This window comes from Heterocephalus glaber, unplaced genomic scaffold, assembly GCF_053883595.1.
Source record: "Heterocephalus glaber isolate CG9 unplaced genomic scaffold, H.glaber_assembly_v1.0 deba00001460, whole genome shotgun sequence".
Classification (NCBI taxonomy): domain Eukaryota; kingdom Metazoa; phylum Chordata; class Mammalia; order Rodentia; family Bathyergidae; genus Heterocephalus; species Heterocephalus glaber.
The window spans coordinates 7,833,401-7,845,555 of record NW_028258307.1 but is presented as its reverse complement, the minus strand read 5'-3'; the positions used below and the strand labels follow the sequence as shown (position 1 = coordinate 7,845,555).

The window sequence follows — 12,155 nt, the reverse complement described above, 5'->3', positions numbered from 1 at the left end:
ATGCTGAGCCAGTGAACTGGGCACACAGGCTGCTCTCAAGGACAGCTCCTCACCTGGGGCCAGGGACCTTAGGTTCTAGGAGCTGCCACCTGATCCTATTTCTCTGTTGAAAGCTAGGCTTCCTCAGGATCCCGAATGGTCTACTTGGTTCCAGAGTGACTATGAAGCAAGAAACCTTCCCTCCATTCATGCTGCAGTGCAGCTGTCTGAGGAGGGCACAGGGAGGAAGCAGCAGGCCACAGCAGCTCCTCCGTGGAAGGCCGTGGACAAATGGCACCAAAGTAATGCAGACCCAGTGTGGACCCAAAACACACAAACAGACAAACTCCAGAATCCGACCCTTGGCTCAGCAAGGCCTATCTGGAGAAGCAAGGACCAGGAGTGAGGTACAGTCCATGGTCAGAGCAGCGTGCGGCATCAGGATGCACAGGCTCCGGGTCACTCCCTCTCCTTCAGCACCCGTCACGTCCCTTGCCCTTGTTCTTCACAGCACTCGCCATCACACGGCAACAACATCTGTGCTGACCCTCACATCTTCCCTCCCAGGAGGGCAGCTCCTGTCTAGCGTCACTGTCGGATCCCCAGCCCCGAAATGCGTGCCTGCCACACGTCACTTCTCAATCTGCAGTTGTCCAGTGAGAAGAAGGAGGCACCCTGGCCAAAACCAAGCCTCTTGGTCCGCTCTGGTGGCATGCAGACTCGTCCCTTCCCTGGGAGCCCCAGGAAGAAGCCACTGAGCTCCACCCAGCCAGGGTGACTGTCACTGAGGGGCAACCACGTGCTAGCACCACTCTTAGGCTTGTTCGTTAACCTATGATGTCATGGTCACAGCTAGCCAGAGAGGTGGGGACAGTGCCACCTGGATTTCCTGGATGAGGGAACTGAGACAGTGCGTTTAGTGGGGTCTGAGGTCACGGGCAGTGTCAGGGTTAGGGACTGGCTGCTGGTGAGTGCCTCGAGCTGGGATGGGGACAGCACGGGACAGACTTCTATTGCTCCAGCTGCTTGCAGCCTCCCTGGGCTGTGGGCTTGGACACGGCCCCTCGACACCCCCTGGATTCAGAGCTGCCTTTTTCTCTGGCCTCCTGGACCTACTCCATCCTTGTTGCAAAGAAGAGCTCAAGGCCTGGGCTGTTTCCTGGTACCTGCTGGTCCTACTCAGCAGGCTTTCAGTGCCTTTTGAGAGGACAAAATTACCCTTGGGATTCCTGGCCCTACATGCTAGCCCAAGCTCTTGATTAGAAGCACAGGAGCTCAGTTCCTGCCACCCCTGGAAATCCAGGACTCTTGTTCCTGTGAGGAAGAATCTCTGCCTTTTCTGTTGCCAGCCCTGAGCTGTGGCTCCGATGCTGAGGAGGGGGTGAGGGACACCTGCAAACTGAGGCTTCTGCCGGCCATGGTGCTATCCTGACCTAGAATGCCAGCAAGCTTGGGCCCACACCCACTGCCAGAGAGGGGGCAGGCACTCTGGGGAAGTGGTGATTGGACTGGCGATGGTGTCCTGGGCCACTTCTCAGGGTGTGCTGAGTGCACAGGGCACCTTGTCCCCACCCACCATGCCAGGCGCAGGGCCCGGCCACCTACCTAGGTCGGCATCTGTACTCTTCTTCATGTCCTTCTGCAGCCGCTTGGTCTGCTCTTCCAGCCTGCAAAGCAGGGACAGCCCTGAGCACCGAACCCTACTGCCCTCAGCCCTCCTCCCCACTACCGCTATAGGGTGAGCCCCAGCTGGTATGCAGGTTGCCTGCCCACCCTCGGGGGATACCCTCTCTCTGGGAATGCTTCCCCCTGCTTGCAGGTCAGGTGGCCAAAGTTAACCTCCTTCTCACAGCTGTGTACAGGGGCAGAACTGGCAGACAGGTGACCTAAGCTGCCCTGGCTTCCAGGTGCTGTGCTCCCGGAAGCTGGGCAGCCATTAGCCAGGCCAGGCAGACTCGAGGCCTGGCAGGAGGCAGGGGCTTGTGCTCGACTCCCTGACTCCCACACCTCATCCTCTGGGGCTTGACACTCACTGCTGGAGTTTTCCATACTCTCTTTCAAAGTCTCTCTCCACCTGTAACAAAAGAGAGATAACTCAACAGACAAATGACAACAGGGTGGAAAAACTCTCCTGGCCTGCAGAAACTCTGTCCACACCCTCCCTGCAAGCCTGCAGGGAGCCTCTGGCAGATTGTTAGGACACAGTATGCCTGTGTTCCCAAATTAATGAAGTGTTTGATTTGGGGAGAAGTTCTCCCCTGGGGGTGCTGCTGGGCAAGTCACAGCAGACTGTGGCTCTGCTCTGGCACCACAGGGAGCCAGGAGCTAGGCTGGGTGCCTTCTCCTCACCCCAACTCTGGTGGCAGTCAGGGTGCTCTGAGTGGGTCTGAAACCCAGCCTGGGAGGCAGCGCGGCTCAGAGGAGGAAGTGTCCTGGGGTTCAGGGCTGGCTCTGCTGCATGCTAGTGGGGGTCCCCAGCAGGTCACCTGCCCTCTCAGCCTCTGTTTCATCCTGGTTCCTCCCTGCCTGGCTGGGCTGGGGCACATCTGAAAGTCACGTGCGTGCCTGCAGGTGGAAGATCTGTCTTGGAGCACAGGGGCCTTGCCTGGACCCTTCTAAGCCTGCCCTTGGGTGTTAGCCTAGCAGAGCTTTTGCCAGTGGGGCAGTGGAGGAGGGAAGTTTTCAAAGGGTTCCTCTGAATGGGCAGAGACAGAGGATATATGAATTCTGACACTAGCAGTGGAGCCTGAAAAGTATGTCTTCACATTCCTCAGCTTTACTTTTCTGGTAAAACGGGGTAATCTTACTTCATCATTCCTCGTAGAAGCTTCGGGTGGCTTACAAGGAAACAGAGATGACACCTTCAGCCTCAGAGGTTTTTTAGACTTAAATGGGCCATACATGGAGAGCACACAGGTGGCGACTGGCGGAGTGTACTGAGCACCCTGGGGACACAGACAGTGACACTGACCTTCAGCAGAGACAGAAGTGTCCAAGGCAGCAGGGAGACCCTGATGGGTGACTAAGCCCAGAGCCTTGTGCTGTGGCCATGACAATGCTGCAGCTCCCTTCCCACCTCAGGGAGGTGTCTTTATCTACTGAAACTTATTTGTGAAAGGATGAAATAAAAAGTAAGCATTTCTTGGCCAGAGTCAAGCTCTCTCAGAGACCTGGAGTGCCCACTGAGTCACTGAGCTGCCTTGGCTCACGGTCGCCTCTTGTGCAACGCCCTTAGCATGCTCGTGTGTGGGGGATGCCAGAGAATACCTGGTCTCCCTGGCTGGGGACTGCTTGGACTTGCACAGTATGGGACTTCAGGGTTCCAGCTGGGGGGGGGTCGCCTGGGTGATGAAGAACAAGCCTCGAGCTGAAAGTGAGGGGTGGGGATAGCAGGGTGGTACAGCCTGACCCTCCACTCGAGGTTGCTCACACTGCTGCTACCCGAAAGGATTTTGTTTCCCTGCTTTCAGGAGCTTACTGGTCCCAGATCTCTCTGCACAGGGAAAAGACCTGGGGACAGCAACAGAATTCCAGCCCCTCAGAATATGGTGAAAGGAATAAAGAGACACACGGGAGTCAAATTTTAAGGTATATGGCTTCTGAGGAAGGAGCCAAGTGGAAAAGATCTGAAGATCTTTGAATGCTTGATGCCTTTGCCAAAAAGGCAGCTGGAGCCCAGTCAACAATGCAAGTGCAAACATATGTGCACAGACCATCAGGGGACCAGGCCGGGCTGGGCCAGGCGCGCCAGGTTGGCCCAGGGAGGACCAAACTGCAGACAGCTGCCCTTGGCCACTCCCTGCATTCTCCAGGCTCAGGGCTCGAGGGAAGGGTCACAGCACGAAGTGGGGCTGTTCAGTGAATGAACAGGCTGAGTGTCTCCAGATTCACAGTGAGATGAAAAAGGAGGCCAGAGGCAGGGCCAGAGCTCTAATGCCAGGGAAAGGTGCATCACATCAGAGCCCAGGCGGAAGGCGTGTCCTGAGCCCCTTTACAAGGGTGTTACGCCAGAGGCGACTGGGAGCGACCAGCGTAGGCACCGGGGCTCGGCTGATGCTCTGGGTCTCTGGGGAGCCTGACTCTGGCCAAGAAATGCTTAGTTTTTATTTCATCCTTTCAGTCTGCTCCAACAGGATTAGGGAGGCAAAGGGTCCCTCCTCTCGGCCTGTGAAACCTTTCTCCCCTGCAGAGGCTCAGCGTGGTCACTCTTCCTCGAGGGGATGTCACAGGGCACCCACCCAGTGAGGAACCTTGGCTGTGCTTTCCATTGTACACCAGACCTGTGCGCCTTGCCTCGGAGGGTCATGCAAGCAAAGCTTTAAAGAGCTCTTCCCCCTGGAGGCTTAGGCAGGCAGGCATGGCTTCGTTCTCCACACCATGCTCCAGCCACTTTATGGACTTGGGGCCACCGGGGTCTAAGTGGAAGGCTAGGACTAGAAGGCAGGGGCTCTGTTCCTCTGACTTGCCTGCAGAGAACATGCCATTCCCGCCAAAGCCTTGACAATGGCGGAGTGTATGGTAATAACTTGGGCACAGGAGAACAGTGAGAGCAAAGACACAATGCTTTCTTTGTGGCTGACAGTTGGGTGCCTTGAGCCAAAAACCTCCTAAAACTCCCTGAAGATAACATGAGCATTTCTTCCCATGACAAGGGTGCCATGACTTCCAGTAACCTGGGCAGCCACATCTGCTCTCCCCTCACCCCTCCAGCACCTGCAAGAACACCGGAGTGCGTCACCACCAGCCGAGGGCAGCTGCCAGAGATGCTGACAACTGCACAGCCCGGGCCTGCTCTGGGGGCTGCAGGGAGTGGGGGAGCATGTGATCCACAAGACAGGGTCTTGCTACATGGACCTCAGCGCCTTGGGGAGTGGAGGAGAATAGGCTAAGCAAGCACACAACTCTAGCCTAGGCTGTGACTTGGCTGTGGTTCCTCAAGGCAGATCAAGGGAGATCAAAGGCCCAGCCTCTGATTCCCCTGGGAACGGAGCTGTGTGGACAGGCCAAGTAGAGTCCTTGATCAACTCGTTTCCTGTAATGCAGTGGACATCACTGAGGGCTTCCTGTGGGTAAGACACTGGGTTAAGCACCTTATATGCTTACTATACCTTACGTGAGACTTGTGCAATACCCACGACAAGGGTAATATCACCACCATTTTATATACGAGAAAGCTAGGGTTCAGAGAGGCTAAGGAACACTATACTTTTCTGTGGAAAACAAAGGCCATTTTGATGAAGACTGAGTGTTGGAAGAGTTTTTTGTCTGTTTGGTTTTGGTAGGGAATGATGGGAATAAAACCCTTCTGAAACCACTTCCTTTTTGGATCTGCCATGGATTAAACTCTAGAGGCTCAAAGCCCCACCTTCTCACTTCCTGTAGCCGGCTGGGGCCCGGCATCTGCACGCCCAGATTCTCTGGGCTTCAGCTGAGAGCTTCCACAGATGGTCAGCCCTGCCGGAGGCGACTTGCATTTGCGTGAAGCTGTGGAGGACTCTTTTAACTCGTGCCCAGTTCCTTTCAAGTGACCTCACTCTGGATTTCCCAAAGATGGAGGCACTGGTCAGGTGTGTGCTAAACTTCCTGCCAAACCAAAGCAGTATCTTTCCCGGAGTTCTGAGACCTGAGCTGAGGAGAAGTTAGTAAGACAAGAAGGTCCATAGGGCTTGGATGACAAAGATAAGAACTTCAACTTTTTGGAACTGTCACAAAAGAGAGCTGCTACAGTTATGGTTGCTCATGTTAAGAGCGAGGGCGGCACTCACATTTGTGGGTGAGGGGCTGAGGAAGCAATTCTGTACTAAAATTCCCAAATCCTGGAGTTTCACAGCCAGAGGTAGCCCAAAGCAATGCAAAGTGTGCTCAGGCCTGAGACCTAATTCCAGCTCTGCCAATAGGGAGATTTCAAACCTTACGAAGTCACAACCACTCTAAAGGCCTTATTTTACTCCAGAAAAACCAGGAGGTTGGGCCAGATGAGCTCTGAGCGCTTCTAGCTCTAACCTTCTCGGTTCTGTGACTCCCTCTTCCATTCTGAAGCTAAACTACGGCTAAACGCTAGGGCTCCAAAGGGGACAGAAGCCAGTCATTCTGTGCTGGATCATGCGAGAGGACACTTTTGGTGGTGCAGATGAAGGGACGTGGGACACCTGAAGAAGCTGCCTGGTCTTTCATGTAGCTCAGCTGAACAGAAATGATGGCATGGGCCATGTCTCTGATAGGGTTCCATGGCCCAGGAGGCCTCTTAGGAAAAGGACTGCTCAGATGCAGAACCCTGTAAACCACCTCTTCTACCCACTCAAAGATGGACAAGAGCCTGAAACACCCCAGGACAGGAGGCCCCCACAAGCCTGTCTTTGAGAGGTTCCAGATCTATACGCCTGGGAACAAGGCCCAGGTTGCTGTTTTCCCAGCCCTTAAGAGGCGCTGAGTCAAAGCTCTGGTGTTATGTAGATGCCATGTGAGGCACAAGTGAGTCTCAGAGTGAAAGAATTGGGTTACTCACTGTTTTGGGAACAATCTGTTTCTTGGGCTGCCCAATCTTGAAAGGAATCCTATGAGAAAGAGACCAAGAGGGGTACTGTGAGGAAAGGAGAAGGAGGTGGTTGAAAGAAGAAATGCAGCGGGGTCTGCCTATCCCTGGAGGTGAGGCCTGGAGGGGCTGGTACTTGGCACTTGTACCCAGCCCTGCATGCAGGACCATCAGCACCTCCCACAGACAGCGTCCCATGCAGGCTGTTCAGCACCTCCTCCTGTCCCAGAGCATCTTTCCATGAATGGTCTGCGGTTCACCAAAAACGTGAGGACAGTGGAGAGAGACCCCTGAAAAACCACCGCCATAAGCCTTGTATCCTGTGCAGCTGCACGGGAGAAATTGCAGGCTCCCTGGAACAGCTACCATTCTTGGAGACATGCCCTTAAAATGCCCAACAAAAATCACACGTTGTCTACACCAGGTGCTTCAATGCCCCTCTGTAGGGGGACACACTGGGTCTGCAGGGTGTCTTAGGAGGCAGGGAGGGGCGACAATTTTCAGGGACATTAATGATGGCTAGGCTGGGTCATCTCTCAGGGAAAGCTGACAAGATGGAAATGTGGCTAATGTGGAAAGGAACCTGCCACCCAGCCCATGTCTGCTGGGAACTCGCTAGGAAGCTCTGCACCTCGGACTCTCCACTGTACCCAGGAAGGAGCCTGGCTTGACAGAAGGAAGATCACGGGCCTGATGCTCGGAAGCTGAGCAGCAGCCCAGCCTCCATCTCCCAGGGCAGGCTGCCCTCTGGCAGCTAACTGCTACATGGAACTTCCCTTTCTTGCTCTGGGAAATAAGTGGAGTAAACCAGAGTTTAGGCACTTCCTCCAGGCCTGAAAACTCTACGTTTCTACCATGCTGAGAAGAGTGCATCCTGTGGCCAGTGTATCCCAGGAGTTTTAGAAATAGTAGCACCCCGCTCCCTGCCCTGCCCTGCCCTGCCCTGCCCTGCCCTCCCTAGGAAGCACACCCCCTCCCAGCCTTCCCTTCACACCCCTTCTCCCCCAGCCTGCTTCCATTTGGCCCAAACTGACCAACACCACTGCTAAACCCAATGGTATAATTAACTACCGATAATAACCCCAGACAAGCTGGTTGAGGGATGGGCCAGCCTGAGTCACAGTGGTTTAAATTTAATTTCTGGAAGACATCCTGTTTATTGTTAACCCAGCCCCATAATTTGGGAGCATTAACCGTTTGGGGGATGGCTGATTCACGTGGCTTCTGTAAACAAATCATCTTTCGTTATTTAATTACCATGGGAAGAAAGGTAAGCTACAGAACTGAAAGGGGAGGAAAAAATGAAATTCATATTTCCCTTTATCAGACCAAAGAACAAAGGTTCAAGGAGAGGAGAGTCTTCGTTCCAAGTCCCCAGTTACTTTCCCCATAATCAGAGGTTAGAGCTGATGGATGGTGAGCAACTTCCCCTGAGGACCATAATGGAGACGGTGCAAATGAGGTCCTGGTGGCACTGCTGAAAGATCACTTGGGTTCCAAGGGAAGCATGGTGCAGTGTAAAAACCTCTCACCAGGAAGCAGAGGACCTGGTCTGTCTTACTAGTTTTGTGATTTGAAGAAAGCCCCTATCTCTGGAGCCCAGCTTCTTCAACTATGAAACAAAGGAGTTGTAACAGACGGTCCCTTCCATGCATCTGTGTGGAATGGCAACCCAAGAATTCGGGGAGTGGGCCGCGAATCCTAAAGGATCCTCGGGGTGGTCTGTATCATGATTCTGCCGTGCAGTCTGGTACTACACACACCGGGAATCTAGAGTCAAACTTAGTTGCCATTACTTCTAGTTCTGCAGCTCCTCTCTAAATCTTAATTTAGAATCACAGTATTTTTAGAACTGCAAGTCACCATAGAAAATTTTTTTCTAGTTCAACCCTCTCATTTTAGAGACAAGCAGATCAGGAGAGGTTCAACGACTAGCCCAGGGTCATAAGAACCAGGAATAAGCCACCAGGACCCCTGCCTTCTGGCCCAGTTTTCCCTCTGCCATTCAAGGGTCAATGCTTTTCTCAGAAGAATTTTTATTTATTTTAAAATTTTTATTAGTACATGCTTGCAGCATGTAATAATTACATTCATTGTGGAGAACTGGTATGTGTAGATAGCACATCTTAATTCTTTTTTTCCTTCCTCTCCACTTTTTTTTCTTTTTGGTTCCGGGAATTGAACTTGGGACCTTGTGCTTGCAAGGCAGGAGGCAGCACTACTGAGCTAAATCCCTGGCTCTTCCCCTCCACTTTTTAAAAACTTTTGGCTAGCATCAGATTCATTTATTTATAAGTCCTTATAAAGTTAATGATCATATATACGGATTAACAGCCAGGCTCACAGGCCAACAAACATAGAAAACACATATGACAATTATAGTAAATCAAGGTACATTTTTAGATAGACTATCCATGTGAAATTAGTGACTTTTTTCTCTCACATGGATTTTTTAGTATGTATTTTATCAAAATGCCTAACCTTACAGTACTATGGGAACAGAAGAGGCTCAGAGTTCTTCAAGAGACTAGGAATGAAAGAGGAGACCATGGTGGAGAACTGGGTGCTGTGGCACAAAGAGAGGCTATGTATACTATGCAGATAAAATGGGTCTCTGATTTCCACCGCCTTTTAAAGAACCCTCCCCTTGCCCCACCTAGGGCCTTCACACTGAGCTACATCCTAGGCCTTTTTTTGAGACAGTATCTCACTAAGCCACCCCAGACTGGGCTTGAACTCTCAACCCTCCCACCTTAGCAGGAGATACTGACAGCCTTAAGGAGTGCGGGGCAGACATTTACAGACCCACAGCCTGGGGTCTGCTCCCCTTCTTCTGACTACTCTGGGGGTATGGGCTTGGGCAGGAAGAGCACAGAGCTTGGGAGCCACACTCACATTGCATCAAAGGCACACACCGTGGCCATGAACTTCCGTGTGGGTGGGGACCTTGACCACCAGGACAAGGTTGTCTGTCAGCCAGGTTCTCCACTGAAAAGCTACTCCCCCCTCCCTTTCCCACCATGTAGCCAGGCCTTATTTAGTCAGTTGTTTCTATCATTATGGACTCACGATATGTATTTTTTACTTTGGGTTATAAATCAATGCTACTTTATTTTGATACTAAAACTGTTGTGGCTTTGGCCATTGGCAGCTTTTTCAGCTGGTTTCTGTGTCCTGCTGACATATCTATGTCAGTGTGTGTGCACTGTTCAGGATTTCTTTAACTACAAGATGCTCCATTTGTGGCAGCCCTAGGTTTGGTGGAGGAGCTTACATTCACTTTCAATGTGCTTCTAATGGTCTTAACTTTCCTTTCAGTGTTCTTTCCCATTCACTCAACATAACGACCCTGATCCAGCCGCACAGCTGTTTGTTAGTCCATGAATCTAGACTCCTTATAATTTCCTGTCCCCCACTAGGATGTTTCTGATTGCCTGTCATCAGGAAAACTTCAGGGAGTTGGTACATGTAGGAGAACGGAGACATGGTCACACCATCCAAAAGGAGTGTCTTTCCCTCCTGGCTTACTCCAAGTTGTTCTCAACTCTAAAGCCTTGCTTACCTTTTTCTGAGTGGCTGAGACTTATTTGGCATTTAAAAATACCCTATCTTTTATAGTTTATCCCTTTAAAAAGTGAAATATGCTCATTAGATTAACCTTGAGAAATAGAGAAAAGGACGGGTGAAAGGAAAACAGGAAAAAAATCCAGTCATAATCTCATATCTAAAAGTTGACCACGATTAATTTTTTTCTAATTTAAAAAAACTTTTTATGCCAGGCGTGGTGGTCCTTGCCTGTAATCCCAGCACTCGGGAAGCTGAGGCAGAAAGATCACCTTGAGTTTGAGGCCAGCCTGAACTACATAGTGAGACTGTCTCAAAAAAACCCAACCAACAGGGCTGGGGATTTAGCTCAGTGGTTCCGCTGCCTGCCTTGCAGGTGCAAGGTCCCGAGTTTGATCCCCAGTACCAAAAAAACCCCCAAAACCCCAAACAAACAACCCCCCCCAAATCCCAAAACAAACAAATAAAACCCCAACCAACACAAAATAAAAACACCCAAAATTTATTAGTACATGTTTGCAGCACATAATGACTATATTTACTGTGGGGAGTTGGAACATGTAGGATTCATGCTTTGGTGGTGGTAATTGTATAATTGTATTTTTAAAATTTGCAGAAAGAAAAGTAATTGAGGCAAATAAGCCAAATGTTAGCAGTGGTTAATTCTGGTTGCTGAGAACATGATTACTGGTTTCTTTGCACTTTCCATATTTTTTTCAAATAAACAAACAAATAAACAAAAAACCCTGACTTTTTTCTTGAATACAAAAATAGCCCCTGATCAGTGTCAAAAACTTGGGAAGGAATGGAAAAACATAAAGGACAAAACATACCTACAACCTCCCAAAGGAAAAAAAGAGCAGTAATCAATGTGGACATGTATTTGTGATCCTCCCGTCTCAGCCTCCTGAGTACCTAAGACCTCAGGCATGTGCCACCATGCCCAGCTATCAGGTGGATTTTTCTGAGTACAGACATTAAACTAGTGAGACATGTATAAATGCAAACATGCCTAGTTTTATTTTCATAGCTTTTATCACTGTTAGTCATTTCAATTTCAACTTTTTCTTCTAAACATAAACTTGAATTGCTAAAGAATATAGCTAAATCTTTGTGTACCAAGGATGTGTCATATAGGATAAGTTCTTGAAATCAGAATTGGTAGTCAAAGGATTAATATAGGAGGCCTGATCAAAATATACAGTGAATGTTAAAATTTAAAAACATTACAGTAATTTTTGTCATTAACCCTCAAAATATTCTCCCTCACTCTGAACACACTACCCCATTGCTATAGCCACTTTGTGAAGTGTTCTCAGAGTGCCTCTTTTCCTGAGTGTCTCTAGGAGATATGATCAAAAATACAGTGAATGCTGCTGCCGAGAACCATCTAACAGGAAGGCAGGCTTGTTAAAACACTGCGGTGTCAGGCTGGGAATTTAGCTCAGTGGTTTCACCGCCTGCTGCACAAGCCCAAGGACCCAAGTTCGATCCCCGGTACCATAAACAAACAACAAAAAAACACTGCGGTGTCTTCAGCCACTTTACTCAAAAGATCTGGCACCATGCGACTTCTGGCTCTTCCTCAAAGTCCAAATGACCGTGAAAGGTCAACATTCTGATCCATTCTGGACAGCAAGTCAGCCATAACAGGACAACTAAAAACACTCAGGTGAGAGGACTTCCAGAACTGCTTCAGAAAGTGGCAAGAACTCTGAGTAAGTATGTTCCACGTGGACTCTGAGTGGGATTAATGGCAATGTGTTTTTTACTGCAATAAAAAAAAAAAAAAAGATGTAAGGGTATTTCTGATCACACCTTGTTTTTGAGGCTTTGATATATTTTGCCAAACTGCTCTGGAGACAGATTGAAACTTTTTTTTTTTTTTAGGACAGGATCTCACTATGTAGTTCAGGCCGGGCTTGAAGTCACTACATAGCCAGGCTTGCCTCGAACTTGCAGCGATCCTGCCTCGGCCTTCTGAATGCTGGAATTACAGGTGTGTGCTACCAAGCCCAGCTGCTATTCTTTGAAAAGGACTGAAAGATTTATTTTACCAGTCCCTCCCTTTGCCTTGTAT

General features: G+C 50.0%; 1 protein-coding gene across 4 annotated transcripts in view; it reads right to left on the bottom strand.

Annotated features, from left to right (window-relative positions):
* Bin3 (bridging integrator 3) overlaps window positions 1-12,155 on the bottom strand; it is a 42,023-nt gene that overhangs the window by 12,251 nt on the left and 17,617 nt on the right. For 3 of the 4 annotated variants that reach the window (XM_021261275.2, XM_004848329.3, XM_021261273.2), the window contains 3 exons: window positions 6,485-6,533; window positions 2,013-2,053; window positions 1,585-1,646 (listed from right to left, as the gene is read on the bottom strand). In XM_021261275.2, coding sequence (XP_021116934.1) covers window positions 1,585-1,646; window positions 2,013-2,053; window positions 6,485-6,533 — 152 coding nt within the window. The remainder of the gene's footprint in view (window positions 1-1,584; window positions 1,647-2,012; window positions 2,054-6,484; window positions 6,534-12,155) is intronic. The other variant, XM_021261274.2, reaches the window with a different exon arrangement.